Raw genomic sequence first — 18,000 nt, 5'->3', positions numbered from 1 at the left:
CATCGTCGCTTACATCAGCCTCTTCTGTAATAATTGATGTCAGGTTTTCAATTTCTTCCATAATTCTAAGACGATAAAAAAACACATTCGGTAAATCACCATTTAGACACAATAAACATAATGAATTGCTCCACAACTGATATTTAGTTTTTACAAGATATTTTGAAATCAGTCTAAAGATTTTTAATTAAAACGCGTTTTTTATATAGTGCCGTAAACATACTTTAGAATTTACCTTGACTTTTTTTGCTCACTGTTTAATGAATGTGTTTGGTTTTTTCTTTATTAGATCTAATTCTTATACGTATTTTAGGGATAAAATAGTTACAATAAATATTGTTTTACACGTGAGAATTGCAACTGCCGTACTCATCATTTTTGTAAGCGGGTTATGGGTCTACAAAGAAGACTCAATGGTTTCAGCTGTATTTGCAGACCCCAATAACAAATTATTTTACAGACTACAGCTAATTACGACAAAATCCATCATTCTGCATCTCAAAATGTATCCACAAAAAGCAACGTATAAGTGTAAAATCCCACACGTAATATCGTGAAGCATTATCAACCGATATTCTAGATATATTAATTTGGTACACCGGCAAGGGCCGGACAATAGGGCTGGTAAGTAGTTCACTGAACAGTTCTATAACCGCTTGAGAATGACCTGATCTCTATGTTTACTAGAATAAGACCACCTGCAGTAATCGTGTTCGGATAATGGGGCTCAATTTACGTCCGAATTTTCAATACGGCTTTGATGTTAATAGGGATTAAAAGTGTTCATTTCCCAGCAGTGGCGTAGCCAGGAATTGGTCGTGGGAGGGGTTCAAGCATTTTTCCATATGTACACAATCCTATATATATATATATATATATATATATATATATATATATATATATATATATATATATATATGGGTCAATGGGAGGTGTTATAACCCCCCCCCCCCCCAACCCACCCCCCACGCCACTGTTTCCCAGCATACCACGCCATGATCGGAAATGTAGGATGGCACTTTCAATGATATGACGATGAATGGTACAGCATACACGCGAGAAGACTGGGAGACTGGCACTGTTTTACACCCATATCTCTATAAGTCTTAAGGGAAGCCTCTAACAAAATCACAGGCTAGTTGGAGGACCTAGGGCCACACAGAGGTCCATTTTACAGGTGAAGTACCGGACAGTTAGACCGGGCTGGCATATGATTCCCTACTTGGCTTAACACAGAAATAGGGCTGGTAAGTAGGTCACCAACCAGTTCTACGGCTCAATAAAACCTGCATGAGCCATAGAACTGGTTGGTGACCTACTTACCAGCCCTATTACAGTCAGCTTCTAGATGCGCTAAGAGAAAGACAGAAAGACAGATAAATATAAAGATGAACATGATATACCAATAAACATAAAAGACATTAGAATAGGCGAGCATGTGTTAGAGTTATAACTGATGAACAGATTAAAACTTACATGGACAGGGCCTTATGAGGTTGTTGATGAGACATGAGACCTGGACTATGGTGTTAGGATGAGTGAGAGGACTACGTTCTACCATGTAAACCGAATAATACTGTACCACCGCAGGTCTAATACTGATAAGCTTAGAACAATTTCAATGGTAGCGGCCATATAATAAGTTACAACACGCTACCTACATCAGGGGCGTAGCGGGGGGGGGGGGGGGGTGCGGACCGCACCGGGTGATACCATTTAGGGGGGTGACACCAAGGCAAAAAATAGCAAAATAGAGAAAAACTTGAAGGGGGGGTGCAAATCGAAAACTTGAAAGTTTGTCCCCGGAAAGGGTCGCTACGCCTCTGGGGGGTGACACCATTAAGTGCCGCAGCGGGTGACACCCGTCCTCGCTACGCCACTGACCTACATTACGCGTTTCATGAATGTAATGATTCAAAGGGGTAAAACAAACGCAGCGAAATACAAAAATGAATTCAATAAAGTTAAACTTTTTAGGATGAAATTCACGCGCAGCGAGTACAGATGCTTTTAATCATAAGTCTGCATTGAGCTAAAACATCAAAGAAAACTACTCTTCACTTACTGCGGACTTTGTGGTTTGGGCCGGGCCAACCACAAACAATGTACGCCCGCTAACGTAAGGTTGATCTCTCTTTCCTCGGTAGCAAACAAATACATCTTAAACGTCCCCCTGCGAAAAAAAAATGTGTGCGCCCGTTTCTCGTTTTTCAACATCTCACACTTTCGCTTCATTTTGAAGATAATTGATCCGATACCTATCGTCTGTGAAACACACTTTGAGCCAATTTCGTATTGCTTATAGTCGACAGAGTCAAGTGGTCTCACCTAGACAATTTACTACTCAAGAAGAAATCTACAACAAGCAGGCTTCACATCCGCCTTGTGTTAGAGCCACGTTTAAGATTTTACGCTACAGCTCAGTGTGAAAATCGTGGGTGAGTTTCCTGAGCAAAAAATACGATAATTATAAAGGGAGTTTATTTACTGACTAAAACCTTACAATATTTGCAGGATTCAGTAATGGCTTGAAGCTCAGCATGATACTTTTAGCAGAGAACGACTAGCTTTATATAGAGAAGATTTGAGGGTTTTTTTTTGTTGCTGAATTATTTCTAAAATACAAAATAGCATTGTGTGCCGTAAGCGTAATTATTTATGTTTTTTTTTACTTTAATTATTTTAGTAATTTGTACTGATGAAATAAGTGTATCTGATTCTGAATAAAAAATTCAAAGTCATTTACTTCATCCAAGATTCTAAGGGCATTTAATTTAAGCGCTACGTGCAGATATCGACCAGGAACGAATTTAATTTGTACACAGAAAAGTATCAGAGTTTGTAGTTTGAAAATAAATGGTAGCGTCAATCGGAAGCGTCGCTTATTAAGGGTAAGAAGCGTTTGACTGACAAGAGCAGGCGGAGAAAAACATTAAAATCAATAAATCAATAACGTGGTAAATATAGCCTGGAGCTCTATTCCCGTCCAAAGACATTACAATAATTGCTTCTTTTTACGATTTACAGATATTTGAGATATTTGAAATCAAATATGTATGTTTAAGTTTCAAAATTGTTGGATTTATTAAATTTCCAGCACGCGGTAAAATTGTGAATAAAATGTAGATAACAAGATGCCTCAGGATGTATACTAGAATGTAATGTCTACCAAATCTAGTTAAATTAAAAAAACATTCTAGTTTTATTCAATATTTACAATTAAATTGATGGTGGTTATAGTTTTAAAACACTACAGCTAAAATTGTTTTGAAAACCAACGATACTTAAGATCTATTTAGTTTCCATAAAGATATAGTACTAAATAGTTCATATAGTTCAATTTATATTTAGAAACGTGGGTGTATTTCAATTGGCAGAAACTATGTTACCATGTAAGCAGGCGTTCTTTGTTTGTTGCGACTGCCTAACGTCTTACTAAGTAGTTTGTAGATCCTCATTAGATAATAGAAAATTATATCACCTTTCATTAAACTTACTATACAGCCTGATAGAAATTTAGAATTAATGAACCAATACTGCATTTGAAGTGAATTATATTTAGCACTTACTTTTTAGACAGAATTTCTGCTACAAATAACTTTTCATTTTTTTTTTTTTTTCACTACTCATAAGCATTGGTTGAATAAACGCGTATAACTGGATTATGGACACTAAACTTCAGAGTTGTTTAAAATGAATATGTAACAAGCAATTCACTCAAGAAAAAAAAAATACGGTTTTTACTCATTTCAACAAGTCATTTAATTGTATACTTAAAACACAAAATCAAGGTGTCGATTTTCTCAGTGCTAATCTTTTAATCTTTTAAATAATATAATATTATTAAAGGTAGTCTTTTAAGAGAGCTAAAAACTGTTATTTGCACAGCAAATAAATAAAAGCTCGAAAACTTCCTCGTATATTCTTAATTAATAGAATCTTTTATGGCTATTTCAGTGCAAGTGGTTTATAAAAACGTGTATTATAAAATGTTTTTAATGCTTAAATTTTTTTAAAATAGGAAAAGATCAAGTAGTAAAAGAATGGCGAAACCGATGAACATAAAGAATATATAACTAAGCGGAAAATAAGTATTTTGAAAAGAAAAATTTGATAATGATTCTTTTATTAAATAAATTACACATCTAATTAACTCACAACTTTAAAACAATCCTGTAATAACGATATATATATATATATATATATATATATATATATATATATATATATATATATAGATAGATATATATATATATACATATATATATATATAAATAAATGTCTGTTTGTGTGTCTCTACAGCAGATACAGAAGTAAAGCGATCACGTAGATCCCAACAGATCCGGGTGTCGGTCCTGGGTTTGAACCCCCCGATGATTCCCCCGCGGGGAGCGGGCATACCAACGGTTCGCCTTTTGTCGCCGGCGCCGTGTCGTCCCTTGAGATCAAGTTCTGTTTGATACGGATCTGGGTGGCGGCGAGGGGGTCGCCCAATCCAACTTTGTCTATCAGCGCACAGAGACCCTCAGACACTATGTCTTCAAGCTTAATGTCCAGGCTTCCAGAGTCGAACAGAAGAAACACGTAGTGGTGCGGTTCCATGAGTGGCAGCGGGGGTGAGTAAAAACCTAAGAACAATATATGTATTGCTTTATGTTTACGTATTAGGCTTGGACGTGAATGAATGCATTGTCGGATGCATGCAGTGACGTAGCGACCTCTCCCGATGCCGGGGACAAACTTTCAATTTGGCAGCACCCCCCCACCCCCATATATTTTTTTAATATTTATAATTCAAAATAGCAGCTAAAATGAGCTTATTTTGGAGCACCTAGGGTCGGCGCGCGGGGACAGATTAACCCCCCCCCCCGTCGCTTCGCCTCTGAATGCATGTGTGTGTGTGTTTATGTATGTGAAGCAGACATATATTACGACAGTAACGTATGGTATTAATGCATTCACTGCAAGAATTAAACATGACAGTTTGCATCAATCATACGAAACAAATTCACAGGATTAAAATGTTTTTTGATTGATGCAGTTTATTTTGATCAACATTTCTTATTTATAAATACAATTACTTATTCAGTCTACGTAACAAAAGCAACTGGGTGGCATTTTTTTTTAGGGACGGGGGGGGGGGGGGGGGGCTGGAACGGATTATTGGCCTTTCATTATAATTTCAGTTTCGAAAATCGCATTTAGATACGATTTGACATCAGAGCAATGTTAGGGAACGATTAAATTCGTATTTCTAGGTACAGTGTATATATATATATATATATATATATATATATATATATATATATATATATATATATATATATATATATATATATATATGTATATATATATATGTATATATATATATATATATATATATATATATATATATATATATATATATATATATATATATATATATATATATCATATATCTATATAGTATAAGTAATTAAATTGTTGGAAGAAATAATTTAAAAAACTAACCAGAATCTTGTCCACTGTACACTAGTTCGCATGATCTATTCACCTAGATGTGTTTTGAATCAACAAAGGGAATAATATTTTTGTTTAATCACAGTTGTTTCTTAAAGTATCTACACTATTGTTATTAATGCTAACTGCATGTTTATAAGCAGATGGATTAAGTGATAGACTTGTATAGACTCCAACGTTTGCTCAGTAATGTTTAGAGGGACTGTGTGGATTACTAAGCTGAACGTCTCGAGTTCGGTTCCTACGGGCACAAAGAAAAGGGAGACTGGTCGTAGTGTTTTTTAACAAAATATAGATTTTTGAAATATTAATTTGATTTCATAGGCCAAGTTAAAACTTAAAGCAAACTGTACATTTAGTTCTCCGAATAAAAAATGATATTGAGTGCTTAAAGTTAAAATTTAAGTTGATTTTGAAACCTGACGGTCTATGGGGCAAGTGAGCGCTTACCGTGGGATGATCAAGCAGGTGAATCCTACTTCCTGCGTCTCGATCTAACATGACAATAAAAGCTTTCTGTGGTGTCTGAAAACAAAACATTGATTGTAATGTATGATACAATGTTGTCGGCTTCTGATATACTATACAACGTAATTTACTGTAACCCTCACTCAGTGGGAAAGCTTTTACCCACTGAGGTGTTGTGGTTAAGACGGGCTGACCCTGAGATTTAGGACACACTGACACCGACAGTTGTTGTCAAGTACTGGATTTATTCACGGCATCGAGCCATGACGGCGATGCATAACACAGTAGTACGACGATTACAGATGAATACCGAACGAACAGGAAAACCAAAAAGAAAACAGAGACGACTGTAAACCTAAAACAAATGTAAAGAAAAAGTTGCATTCATAACACCACGTGTAGGCTACAACATACACGGGTAAAATAAAATATGTTTCGGCCAGTACACAGTACTGCCAACAAGTACCAATAAGTAGTACAATAATAAATACTTAAATAAATACTCAACCTAACTAGTGTGCACATACAACACTAGCAGGAATACACAAATAAGAATTCTAACAATAAACATAATTTATATACCCACACTACCTTCATTAGGTCTACATCTTGGTACCGTCACCGTGTCCACAGACTGCAGCCTTGCGTGTGACTGACACGGCTAGGCATGAAACTACCCATAGTCCCATTGTGACATGGGACACAGGTAAAATCACTCACAAGAGCATGCAACACAACTACATCAACAGGGCTACGGCCACACAGGGGCCGCAACTCAATGAATTAAAACTTTATTTGTTATCCCCCCTTGGCTGGTAACCATATGAGCCATATGTGTTTTTAATATTCATTTCTTGTGTTTTTCTTCTTATGTGGTCTCTCTGGTGATTAACCCTTTATCTACTGACGGTACTTTTAAGTACCACTTTAATTAAGCGCCTGTATTATTTTTAATTTAAGACGAATTTTAAAAATTATTGGTAATTGATAGTATTATCTCCCTTGAGTCGCAGGTAGGTGGAGGGAGCGATGTTTTTTGAAAATTACTTGTGTGGCGCCATTTTCAATCTCTACCTGTATCGATAGTTCACAATTGTTCTGTACATATCTCACATGTGTTCCTGATTTCCCTTTGTTTTAGCTTATTCTTCACGTTTTCAACCCCGAATATTTTTTATTGGCATCCTCAATAGTCAGGTCAATGTATTTAGCTTCTAGTTATACAATTTTTATCAAATTGTCTTTGTAATAGATCGATGTTTACAAGTGGACTTATAAGTACCGTCAGGGCACACTGACATTTTTTAGGATTTCTTGGAAATTGCTAATTTTCGATGTGGAGTGACATAAATATTATTTTGATAATTAATTATCGAAATGTACTTAAAAAAAATATATTTATGCATTTATAAGAAGGTTAGCATATGGTTTTCCTCAGAAATATTGTAATTAATTGCAGATTTCTAGTAGTAAAAGAATAACAAGAATAGAGGTGGCATTTGCAGGCTCGTTTACTAGGTTTAGTATACGTTATTTGTATACCAAAGTCTAGTTCTAGAAGTAAGATTTGTAAGTTATATTAGTTGCAAAAAATGTCTTGCATACAATAGCTAGCGTGTACGTAATTTATACATGTAGACTAGTAATAGTCCATACATCTGCATGTAGTATAGATCGTTTTGTAATTTTGAATCAGTAAACACAAAACAGTAGGCCACTACGGCTCTTCCATTCACATTGAGCTCACTTCTATTTATGAACTTTACACTGTAGTGAAGACTTTTCATAACATTCTAGTGGGCTACAATTATACTAGTATTACTAGTAGTAGTGTACTGAATGACTAGGATTTCGTTTTCAAATATATTTTGTCTATACGGCTCATTGTAAAATCTATTGGAAGCCTCCAGCAAAAGCAGATTCAGTCCGGCAACTGTTGCCACACCAGAAAGACGACAGACAAGAATGTCTCAGGAATGAGGAATAAGGGAGCAAGCCATGTCGGCACCTTTTGCTTTGTTTGATGTCTAAGATGTGTTCCGATAGAAAATCCAGTAAAAATCATACTCAAAATATACTTGTGTGCTAGGTTTATGTGTCAAAATTACAAAAAAATTATTGTTATAATGATTGCCATGATATTATTTAATAAGTTGTGTCGATTTTTCCTGTTTTGTAAATTTTTTAATTTTTGGAGAAAAAAGTCCTACATTCCTGACGGTACTTATAAGTACCAATACATGTTTGGCCCCTTAAAAATTTATGAAACTAAATTTCCTTCGACATATGCTTTAAATGTGCCAAAAGCAATATGATAACACATTGTTTAAGAAAATATGTCATTCGGAACCTAATTCCGTAAATAAAGGGTTAAAGTAGATTGTTGGACAAAATATGCAGGAGCCTTAGTCAGGAGGATGGTACATGAGAGATGGTAAAATAATGGGGACAGTTGGAGAAATAGCAAATGGGAGATGGTAAAATGATGGAGACAGTTTGAGAAATAGCACATGGAAGATGGTACAATGATGGGGATAATTGGAGAAAATAGCACATAGAAGATGGTAAAATAATGGAGACAGTTGGAGAAATAGCACATAGAAGATGGTACAATGATGGAGACAGTTGGAGAAATAGCACATGGAAGATGGTACAATGATGGAAACAGTTGGAGAAATAGCACATGGAAGATGGTACAATGATGGAGACAGTTGGAGAAATAGCACATGGAAGATGGTACAATGATGGGGACAGTTGGAGAAATAGCACATGGAAGATGGTACAATGATGGGGACAGTTGGAGAAATAGCACATGGAAGATGGTACAATGATGGGGACAGTTGGAGAAATAGCACATGGAAGATGTTACAATGATGGAGACAGTTGGAGAAATAGCACATGGAAGATGGTACAATGATGGAGACAGTTGGAGAAATAGCACATGGAAGATGGTACAATGATGGGGACAGTTGGAGAAATAGCACATGGAAGATGATACAATGATGGGGATAATTGGAGAAAATAGCACATGGAAGATGGTACAATAATGGAAACAGTTGGAGAAATAGCGCATGGAAGATGGTAAAATGATGGGGACAGTTGGAGAAATAGCACATGGAAGATGGTACAATGATGGGGACAGTTGGAGAAATAGCACATGGAAGATGGTACAATGATGGGGATAATTGGAGAAAATAGCACATGGAAGATGGTACAATGATGGGGACAGTTGGAGAAATAGCACATGGAAGATGGTACAATGATGGGGATAATTGGAGAAAATAGCACATGGAAGATGGTACAATGATGGGGATACCATTGTAGACAGTTAAATCAACTAGCTCGAGAGAGAAGGTACCGATGGGGTGAGATCGGTTTTCTTGGCATGGGATTTTATTGAACTAGACACGTCGCTAGAAACTCATTTACCTGTATGGGTGGTGCTTAAAAATAGATTTTGAAATGAGAAAAGTTAAGAAATAATGAAACTAAAGGCATCACTTTAAACCGCATGATGTGTTACCAACAACTATATACTTACTTTGGTAATAGCAGCTTTTATCCGGGGCCGTGTGTCAAAGGCACCTTGCAATCCTCGTGTGTAGTCACCGTCGCATGTTGTGATGCCAATCGGCTCGGGGTAAATGACCTGTAGGTTACACGGCTGAGGAGGCTGCACCTTCAGACAGTCCAAATTAGCCGGCTCGCTGGTTACATACTCCAGGAGCGTCACAAGAATGACCAATAGGATCATCTTGCTGGAATCCTGAGATGATGGTTGAAGTATCAGAACATTATTTCTCTTTAACATTAGACCTGGTTACAATAAGCAGTTTTTACGGTATAAATTGTGTTACTTGAAGTTCAAGTTATTATACTTACACTAACACGCAGAAAATTGAAAAATAATTTTCAATAAACATATAAATAAATTAAAACATATATTTAGTACCCAGTACCCAGTTCGACACTATAGTTTCAAGTACATTATAGATCTGTTTGTTTTGTCTGTGCGTCTGCACTAAAAACAACTTTCGTGCAACATGGTGCAAATCATATACATGCTTAAATGCTAGTGCGAACTGAGATTATAATGTTAATATCCGATTACTCTTTGACGACAGAGTTTCTTCCATGCATCTCTTCGGGGTCTACCCCCCCCCCCCCCACCCGAACGAGATGGAATTTATATAGTAAATATATTCTTTTACTAGTGTCCGCCCCCCCCCCCGGAAAATGTTGACCCCCCCCCCCCTCGAATATATCAAGTGCCCCCCCCCCCACCCAAAGAAAAAAGTCTGGAAGAAACACTGTTTGGCGATCTTTGTTTTCTAATCATTGCTGCCAATAGGCCTATTTGTGTAATCCAAATTATACCCATTATCATTCCTAGAATTCCTAAGGGGTCATCCATAAATGACGTTACGCTTTTTTTTGACGATTTTTACCCCCCCCCCCTCCCCTCCGTCACACGTCGTCACAAAAAGGCAGACCCCCCCCCCCCCCTAAAATGATATCACACCTCAATCTACAACCCCCCTCAAAATTGCAGTTGAATTTTATTTAAACATCGATATTTTTCCAAAATCTTGTCTAAACTATTACAATTTATTAAAACAGTTATCTAAAACGCGAAATATTGTCTAAAATTCGTTCTCTAACATTGCTTTTTTAGAATGCAAAAATGTGACGTCGCAACATCTGAACCCCCCCCCCCCCCTCCCCCTCATCACACATCGTCACAAAATTACGGACGCCCCCTCCCCCCTACGAGTGTGACGTCATTTATGGATAACCCCTAAGGCTATACCGGCAAGGTCGATATATGATGTATCATGACGCATGGGTATCTTGACTAGCGATCTCTACATTTGACGCCATAGAACACGCCCTGAAGAAGAAACGCTGGTGATGCATCAGAGCCGCTAAAACCATGGAGGCATTAGTCACGGGTTATTGTATTGTCTCCCGTGGCAAAAGGAGACATTCATACATACATACCAATTGTCGTAAACTGAAGCCGTTACGCTAAATACGATGTATCGTTTCTGCTCAACTTTAAGCTAACAGTGATGCTAGGACAAATTATAAATGAGAAGATAATAAATAATCATAACCTTTTTGCTGACTCACTTCTGTGTTTTCTAACATTTCTTTTTTATAATGCAAAAGTGTGACGTCGCACCATCTGAACCCCCCCCCCCTCCCCCTCATCACACACCGTCACAAAATTACGGATCCCCCTCCCCCCTACGAATGTGACGTCATTTATGGACGACCCCATTATTTAAGCATCTATCCATTTATTGTTTTCACTAAATTACAAGATGTTCACTTCTCTTTTTGCCTGTCCCACTTCTCTTCACCAAAGAAGCACCATTGTTCCATATCTCGCCAGCATGATGACTTTTAAATTGTGTGTTGTTTACGGCTACAATTTCTACCAAGAGTCTTCACGACTATGTCAGATCTTGAACGATACCTTATTTTAGTGACTGGAAAAGTTTGGAATTATTCTAGGCAGACAACTGAAAAAAACCAACTCATTTTTTAAGGGGTACTATCGGTGTCCAACTTCACACCTCTCTCCTCAATAAAGGCCTATATATATAGGCTTATAATAAAAGTGTATTTTAAATTTTAATATAAACACTTTGCTCAATCATAACAAAGAAATTTAAAAAAGAAATGTTAGGACATTCTTTACGTAGCGTTTAAAGTTTAAACATATTGACTAGCTTTCGACTATTATAAGAATAGAAAGGGATGTTTCATTAGTATAAAGCTATGGATATTTTGAATACGCATATTTTAAGAAATTATGCATGTTAAGTAATGTTAGTATTTATTATTTTGCAATATTTGTTATGATATGTAACATAAATTATAGATTTTAGAATGGAATTAACTTTTTGTAAATAGATCTAAACGTCTATTCTCAACATTTAGATCTCCCCTGATAAAATAATGAATTGAAAACGAAAGTAGGGTAGGCCTAGTTTACAGCATTTGTTGTGGGCATTGGGTTGCCGCTGTAAACAACCGTTCGTGTCCGTAACACGCGGAAAGAATTTAAAATACATTTCACTTCAAAATAACGATTACTTTATAATACTTGTATCCTAGGCCTTCTATTGATTATCGAACGATGTCAAATTCATATATCACACACGTAATCTTTGACGTAGATGGCTTAATTCTTGGTAGGTGTGGTTGGTAGATCTACTTAAAAAAAAAAGAAAAAGGTTTCTTGAACTTTGATCGGTATGAACTACGGCTACCTACGGTAGTTCACGGTTACTGAAATATCGATATGGACTCTAGACTACTAGATCTAGAGATCTAGATCTAGAAATCTAGTCTATATCAGTATATCTAGAGTATTCTAGAGTCTAGAATAAATCCATCGGTAATCTATCGTTTTAGGACATTTTATTTTTAGGTACGTAAAATCGCCCGCGACTTGTAATGTGAAAAACAGGTGACTCCTTAAATTTTAATAATCATTTCACATTTTGAGGAGGATTTGTTTTTTAAAATACAAAAATGTTTCCTTGTTTCATTGGTAATAAAACAGATAGTATTAGTTACCTCACAAGTTAAAGACAGTTACAAGTACTAGACGTTTCGACCCAAGGTCTTCGTCATTGTAAAATTGTAACTATTTAGTTAGGCCTATTTTAAAATTTTAATCTATCTGTAAAAAATCAGATTAGGTTCTTTCTAAATCTTGACATCCAGATTAACCTTAACTTAACAAAATTTGCCCCTTGTGTCAAGCATTGTTTTTCTTAAATATTTGTAATACTTCAGACACAGAACGGGTCTACACAGAATGTCTAGAAGAAATCTGTGGTGAGTTTGGCAAAACATTTACATGGGACCTCAAAGCAAAGCAAATGGGAATGAAAGAACGGGACTCTGCACAATTATGCATTGGTAAGTTTTTTTATAATTCATATATCTGATATGAATCGGTTAGTTGTTTATCATTCATCTAGATGTGTAGGCCTATACACATGTTAATAATAATTACCTTTAATCAAATCCAACATCACATCATGGTTAACATTGATCTTATTATAAATCCACTTTACTGTTAATAGCAAATTAGTGCTTCACTAATACTACTAATAATATGGTCCTTGAGTGTAAAAATGTTATGCAACTTAAATGGATTAGAACATTGATATTCTTCTCAGTTCATTTACTTTAAAAAAATCTTATTTGCTCATAAGGTGAACCCCACCCCTGAACTTCTTTATGCCTAAAAGTGGAATGGTTCTATCATTTTTTACCACTACCTTAACCAACTTCCTAACAACCAAGATTTCAAAAATAAATCTCATTAACTTATTCCTTTGTGGCCACTGAGGAGCAAAGGGTTGCAACCACACATCTACATCAGAAGGTTTTTTAGCAGCTCTCTTTATTTGCACCCATATAAGCCCTTCAGCCTTTACCTCATCTTCTACAGTCCTCCTCCAGGTTTTCCTTGGCCTAGAAATGTGTTGGCTTAAAATTTTACTTAATAATAGCTTTGTTGCTGATAGAAATATTTGCTTTTCATTCTAGATACATTACAGCTACCATTGTCTGCTGATGAATATCTGCTCAAGTTAAAAGAGAAACTGGCCCAGAAACTGCCTACTGCCCAGGTCCTGCCAGGTAAGTCCAACAGTAGGGTATATGAATTATGGTACCATTTGATTCAAGCTGTAGGGTATATGAATTATGGTACCATTTGATTCAAGCAGTAGGGTATATGAATTATGGTACCATTTGATTCAAGCTGTAGGGTATATGAATTATGGTACCAGTTGATTCAAGCAGTAGGGTATATGAATTATGGTACCACTTGATTCAAGCAGTAGGGTATATGAATTATGGTACCATTTGATTCAAGCAGTAGGGTATATGAATTATAGTACCATTTGATTCAAGCAGTAGGGTATATGAATTATGGTACCAGTTGATTCAAGCAGTAGGGTATATGAATTATGGTACCAGTTGATTCAAGCAGTAGGGTATATGAATTATGGCACCATTTGATTCAAGCAGTAGGGTATATAAATTATGGTACCATTTGATTCAAGCAGTAGGGTATATGAATTATGGTACCAGTTGATTCAAGCAGTAGGGTATATGAATTATGGTACCAGGTAAGTGAAGCAGTCGGGTATATGAATTATGGTACCAGTTGATTCAAGCAGTAGGGTATATGAATTATGGTACCATGTAAGTCCAGCAGTAGGGTATATGAATTATGGTACCAGTTGATTCAAGCAGTAGGGTATATGAATTATGGTACCAGTTGATTCAAGCAGTAGGGTATATGAATTATGGTACCACTTGATTCAAGCAGTAGGGTATATGAATTATGGTACCATTTGATTCAAGCAGTAGGATATATGAATTATGGTATCATTTGATTCAAGCAGTAGGGTACATGAATTATGGTACCAGTTGATTCAAGCAGCATTAGGTGAGTCTAAGGGTACCAGTACATCACTAAAATAATTTTCTACCAATGATTTTTTTTTTTGCCTAAAGAAAATAGTTGAATCGAAAAGTGATGTGCAACATCAGAATCACTAAAAAATAAATTTAAAGTCATTCACAGACTATAAAATAGTTTTTTTTTAAATTTTCAATTAACACATTTTTTTTCAGCAGGTTTTAAGTGAATTTAACTTTAACTTGTTATATTGGTCTGAAAACCAATAGTAAGCCAGTAGCATTCAACTTTTCATTTTTTTTCACCCTGCCTAGGTGCCAAGAAATTAATACACCATCTCCACTCTCACAAGATACCAATAGCTGTGGCCACCGGGACAGACAGCTGGGGCTTTGCGCAGAGAGTAGCAGGTCACAAGGAGCTGTTTGATTTGTTCCACCATTGTGTTCTTAGCAGCAGTGACCCAGATGTGAAGAGAGGCAAACCTGCACCAGATTGTTTTCTGGTTTGTGCTGACAGATTTGATGAGAAGCCTCAGCTAGATCAGGTTTGTGTGCTTTAGAAGTTGGTTAAGATAATTGAAAACATGAAAATAGAGACCCAGCCCAGAGTATGGCCTTTGTAAACAAATAAGCTGAGGAGTATGTAAGGTTAAACGTACTGCTTACAATTTGTGCTAAGCCAAAGTTATACAATTCTCATTTTTTCCCACGTTTTCTTTAACTTGCTTTCTCTGTTTGTTTGTTTGTTTTTCCAATCAAATCTTGCGATCGAAATTTCTGGCACTTCCCAGTTAGCTAGCGCGCTGATATTTTCAGGGAAGCTTTCTTTTGGATGACCATAGAATATTCAATTGTTATTATTACTAAATTGATCAATGGAAACATTTTATTGAGCATTTTAGACCGCTATATAATCTATATATATAATTCTCCTCTGCGAGCCATTATAAAAAAAACCAGCGACGCGTAGCTCGCCTCTCTCTTGCCGCGCGCAGTGACGCGAAACGATCCCACGTCGCGACAGGCTTAGGGGCAGATAATTTAGTTTGAACCGACTTTAAACTTACAGGAGGTAACTATTACCACTGGTGGCCAGTTTGGGGGAGACGATATGGTCGAGTGGTTGGGCACACGATTGCTATCCCACTCGACACGGGTTCAAATCTATGTGTTCTAGTCAGTAACCAGCCCTCGTCCTAACCGCTATCAACTAACCTCTGACAATCATTCACTTGCGATTGAGACCGAAGAAGAAAGGGTCTCTCGTTTTTTACGAGTTGTCTTTTTACGAGTTGCCTTCGTTTACCCAAAAAAAGTGAAAAGATAAAATCGATAGCAAGATTTCAATGCAAACAAACAGACAAAGACTAAAAAGTAGAAAATAATAATCATTAAAAAAGTTTTAAAAAACCCATGTTTTCTGATTGAACTAAAAAGTAGAAAATAAATACTATACATCACAATAATGCAAGCGATCACTCTACTATAAGCGATGAAAAACGTGGGGCGCCGTGATTTTCTTACAGTTTCTAATACTGTTGACTCTCTACAAGCTCCCTAATAAAAGTCAATAGTATTATCTAATCAATAGTAATATAACTTTTACTTCGGCGCCCCACATTTTTCATCGCTTATAGTAGAGTGATCGCTTGCATTATTGTGATGTATAGTATTTATTTTCTACTTTTTAGTTCAATCAGAAAACATGGGTTTTTTTAAACTTTTTTAATGATTATTATTTTAGAGAAATTTTTTTAGAATAAATGCCACCTTTGATTTTTAGGAAATTGCTCACAAGTTGATATAAACCAATGAATAGGATACTATATTGTTGTATACAAAATATTTTCCACCAAACTGAAACAGACCTCTTGTTACCATGTTTAGTGACAACACACATACAGACAAGACCGCAAAACTAATTTTTTCCAACTGAGGGAGGTGTAAAAAATTTTGAAGTTTTAAAGTCTAAATCTCTCATTTCTGCACAATACAATACTTCCACATTTACGAGAAAGTGAAAAATGCAGCTGATATTTAGCTAAACTATATTCTACTTTGTTTTCTAGTTTATTAGATTTTTAAATGATATTCGTTTTTTTTTTTATTTCTAGGATTTATTTCTGTGAATCATTATTATTGCTCCTGAGTAGTTATTGTATAATTCTTGTGACAAATGATCATGAGCAACTTCTGTATGTTAAGTTCTATTGATTGACAACCTGATCCCCAGGTGTTGGTGTTTGAAGATGCTCCTAATGGTGCTGAGGCCGCTGTTGCTGCAGGTATGAAGGTCGTCTGGGTCCCTGACCCTAGGGCTGACAGGTCACAACTTCAAGGTCGTGTTCACCTCATTTTAGATTCATTAGAACAGTTCAAGCCAGAGGACTACCACCTTCCTCCATATGAAAATAGTTGATGACTAAGGAAACAGGCTGTATGAAAACAGTTGAGGAAATGTGAATGAATTTAAGGATGTGAAAAAGTTGTGGATAGTGGAACTAGAATGAATTATGATTACATTTGGAAACAACAGAATCAAAGAAAAAATTATACACCATTACATTTGTAAGAGATCATGTCAACATTAGTGTAATAAATTAATGTAACTTCTACAGTAGCTTGAGCACAGAAATTAGAAATGTATCCGTCGCTATTCTGAGATAAAACTCCTCAAGTATCTGTTGTTTTATATATATTATGATTATCAAATTATAACATGTTTTACACATGTATTCATATTTAAAATTGTGTGGTACTTCTTATTTGGTATAAATGATGTTTTTAATTTATTGTTAGTTTGCATAATCAGTAATTTGGTGGATCACAATTTGATGTTATAATTCCAAAGTTCCTTTAAAAAGGTTATGTCTATTTAAATTTTATTATATTAGCAATCAGAATATTTAGATAAACATAAGCACACCATTACCAATATCATGATCCAATTATACTTTGTTCACTTAGGGTAATTGTCAAAGATTAATTATAATGTTAGAACTTTTATTGTCCATTTTGTTACAAAATGTGTTTTTTTTTATGCAACAGTACTCAGACAATTCTGTCATTAGATTTTATTTTTAACTCTTTAATGATTTGATATTTTATAATAAATTACTACTCCCTTATTTTTTAAAATCAAATTTTAATCAACATTTCACATTAAAATACAGAAAGGTAGTAATACAAGTGAATAAACTTCATATAGCACTCACTCAAAAGCATTGTTAAACTTTCTCAACTTCTATAACTTTCACAATCACCTATCAAACAGTGGAAAAAAAAATTGCACTGTTACAAAGTATAATTACAAAACAACCATTCAATTACTGTGACACCCAGCTGGCAAAATTAAGTTTAACACAACAGCATATTGACAAAAAAGGTATTATAAATGTCATTTAATGACAAAAATATTTTGTCTCCATATAAGACCCGAGCACATAGCTGCTAACAGATCAGAAAGAAACAAGCTCAATATACAAAGAACGAATGAAACAAACACATCATTTCAGTCTTCCATGGGTTTTTTTATTCCGCGAAGCATACACTATCTTTAAGAATATGCACCAA

General features: G+C 35.7%; 2 protein-coding genes across 2 annotated transcripts; one reads left to right on the top strand and one right to left on the bottom strand.

The window, feature by feature from the left end:
- Positions 1-4,285: 4,285 nt before the first annotated feature.
- Positions 4,286-9,969, bottom strand: LOC131945813 (uncharacterized). Its single transcript, XM_059306413.1, has 5 exons — positions 9,927-9,969; positions 9,509-9,733; positions 5,950-6,024; positions 5,491-5,533; positions 4,286-4,628 (listed from the first exon to the last, which is right to left on the bottom strand). Exons 2-5 carry the CDS (start codon positions 9,719-9,721, stop codon positions 4,297-4,299), a joined length of 663 nt encoding a protein of 220 aa, XP_059162396.1. The 5' UTR covers positions 9,722-9,733; positions 9,927-9,969; the 3' UTR covers positions 4,286-4,296.
- A 1,979-nt stretch (positions 9,970-11,948) lies between these two features.
- On the top strand, positions 11,949-17,641 carry LOC131945808 (pseudouridine-5'-phosphatase-like). Its single transcript, XM_059306407.1, has 5 exons — positions 11,949-12,170; positions 12,781-12,906; positions 13,543-13,635; positions 14,740-14,972; positions 16,661-17,641. Exons 1-5 carry the CDS (start codon positions 12,116-12,118, stop codon positions 16,844-16,846), a joined length of 693 nt encoding a protein of 230 aa, XP_059162390.1. The 5' UTR covers positions 11,949-12,115; the 3' UTR covers positions 16,847-17,641.
- The last annotated feature ends 359 nt before the right edge of the window (positions 17,642-18,000 follow it).

This window comes from Physella acuta, unplaced genomic scaffold, assembly GCF_028476545.2.
Source record: "Physella acuta isolate Inbredline_101_S28 unplaced genomic scaffold, ASM2847654v3 ptg000534l, whole genome shotgun sequence".
In the NCBI taxonomy this organism is placed as follows: domain Eukaryota; kingdom Metazoa; phylum Mollusca; class Gastropoda; family Physidae; genus Physella; species Physella acuta.
Note: the sequence above shows the minus strand (reverse complement) of the source record. Positions and strands in the feature narration are given on the sequence as shown.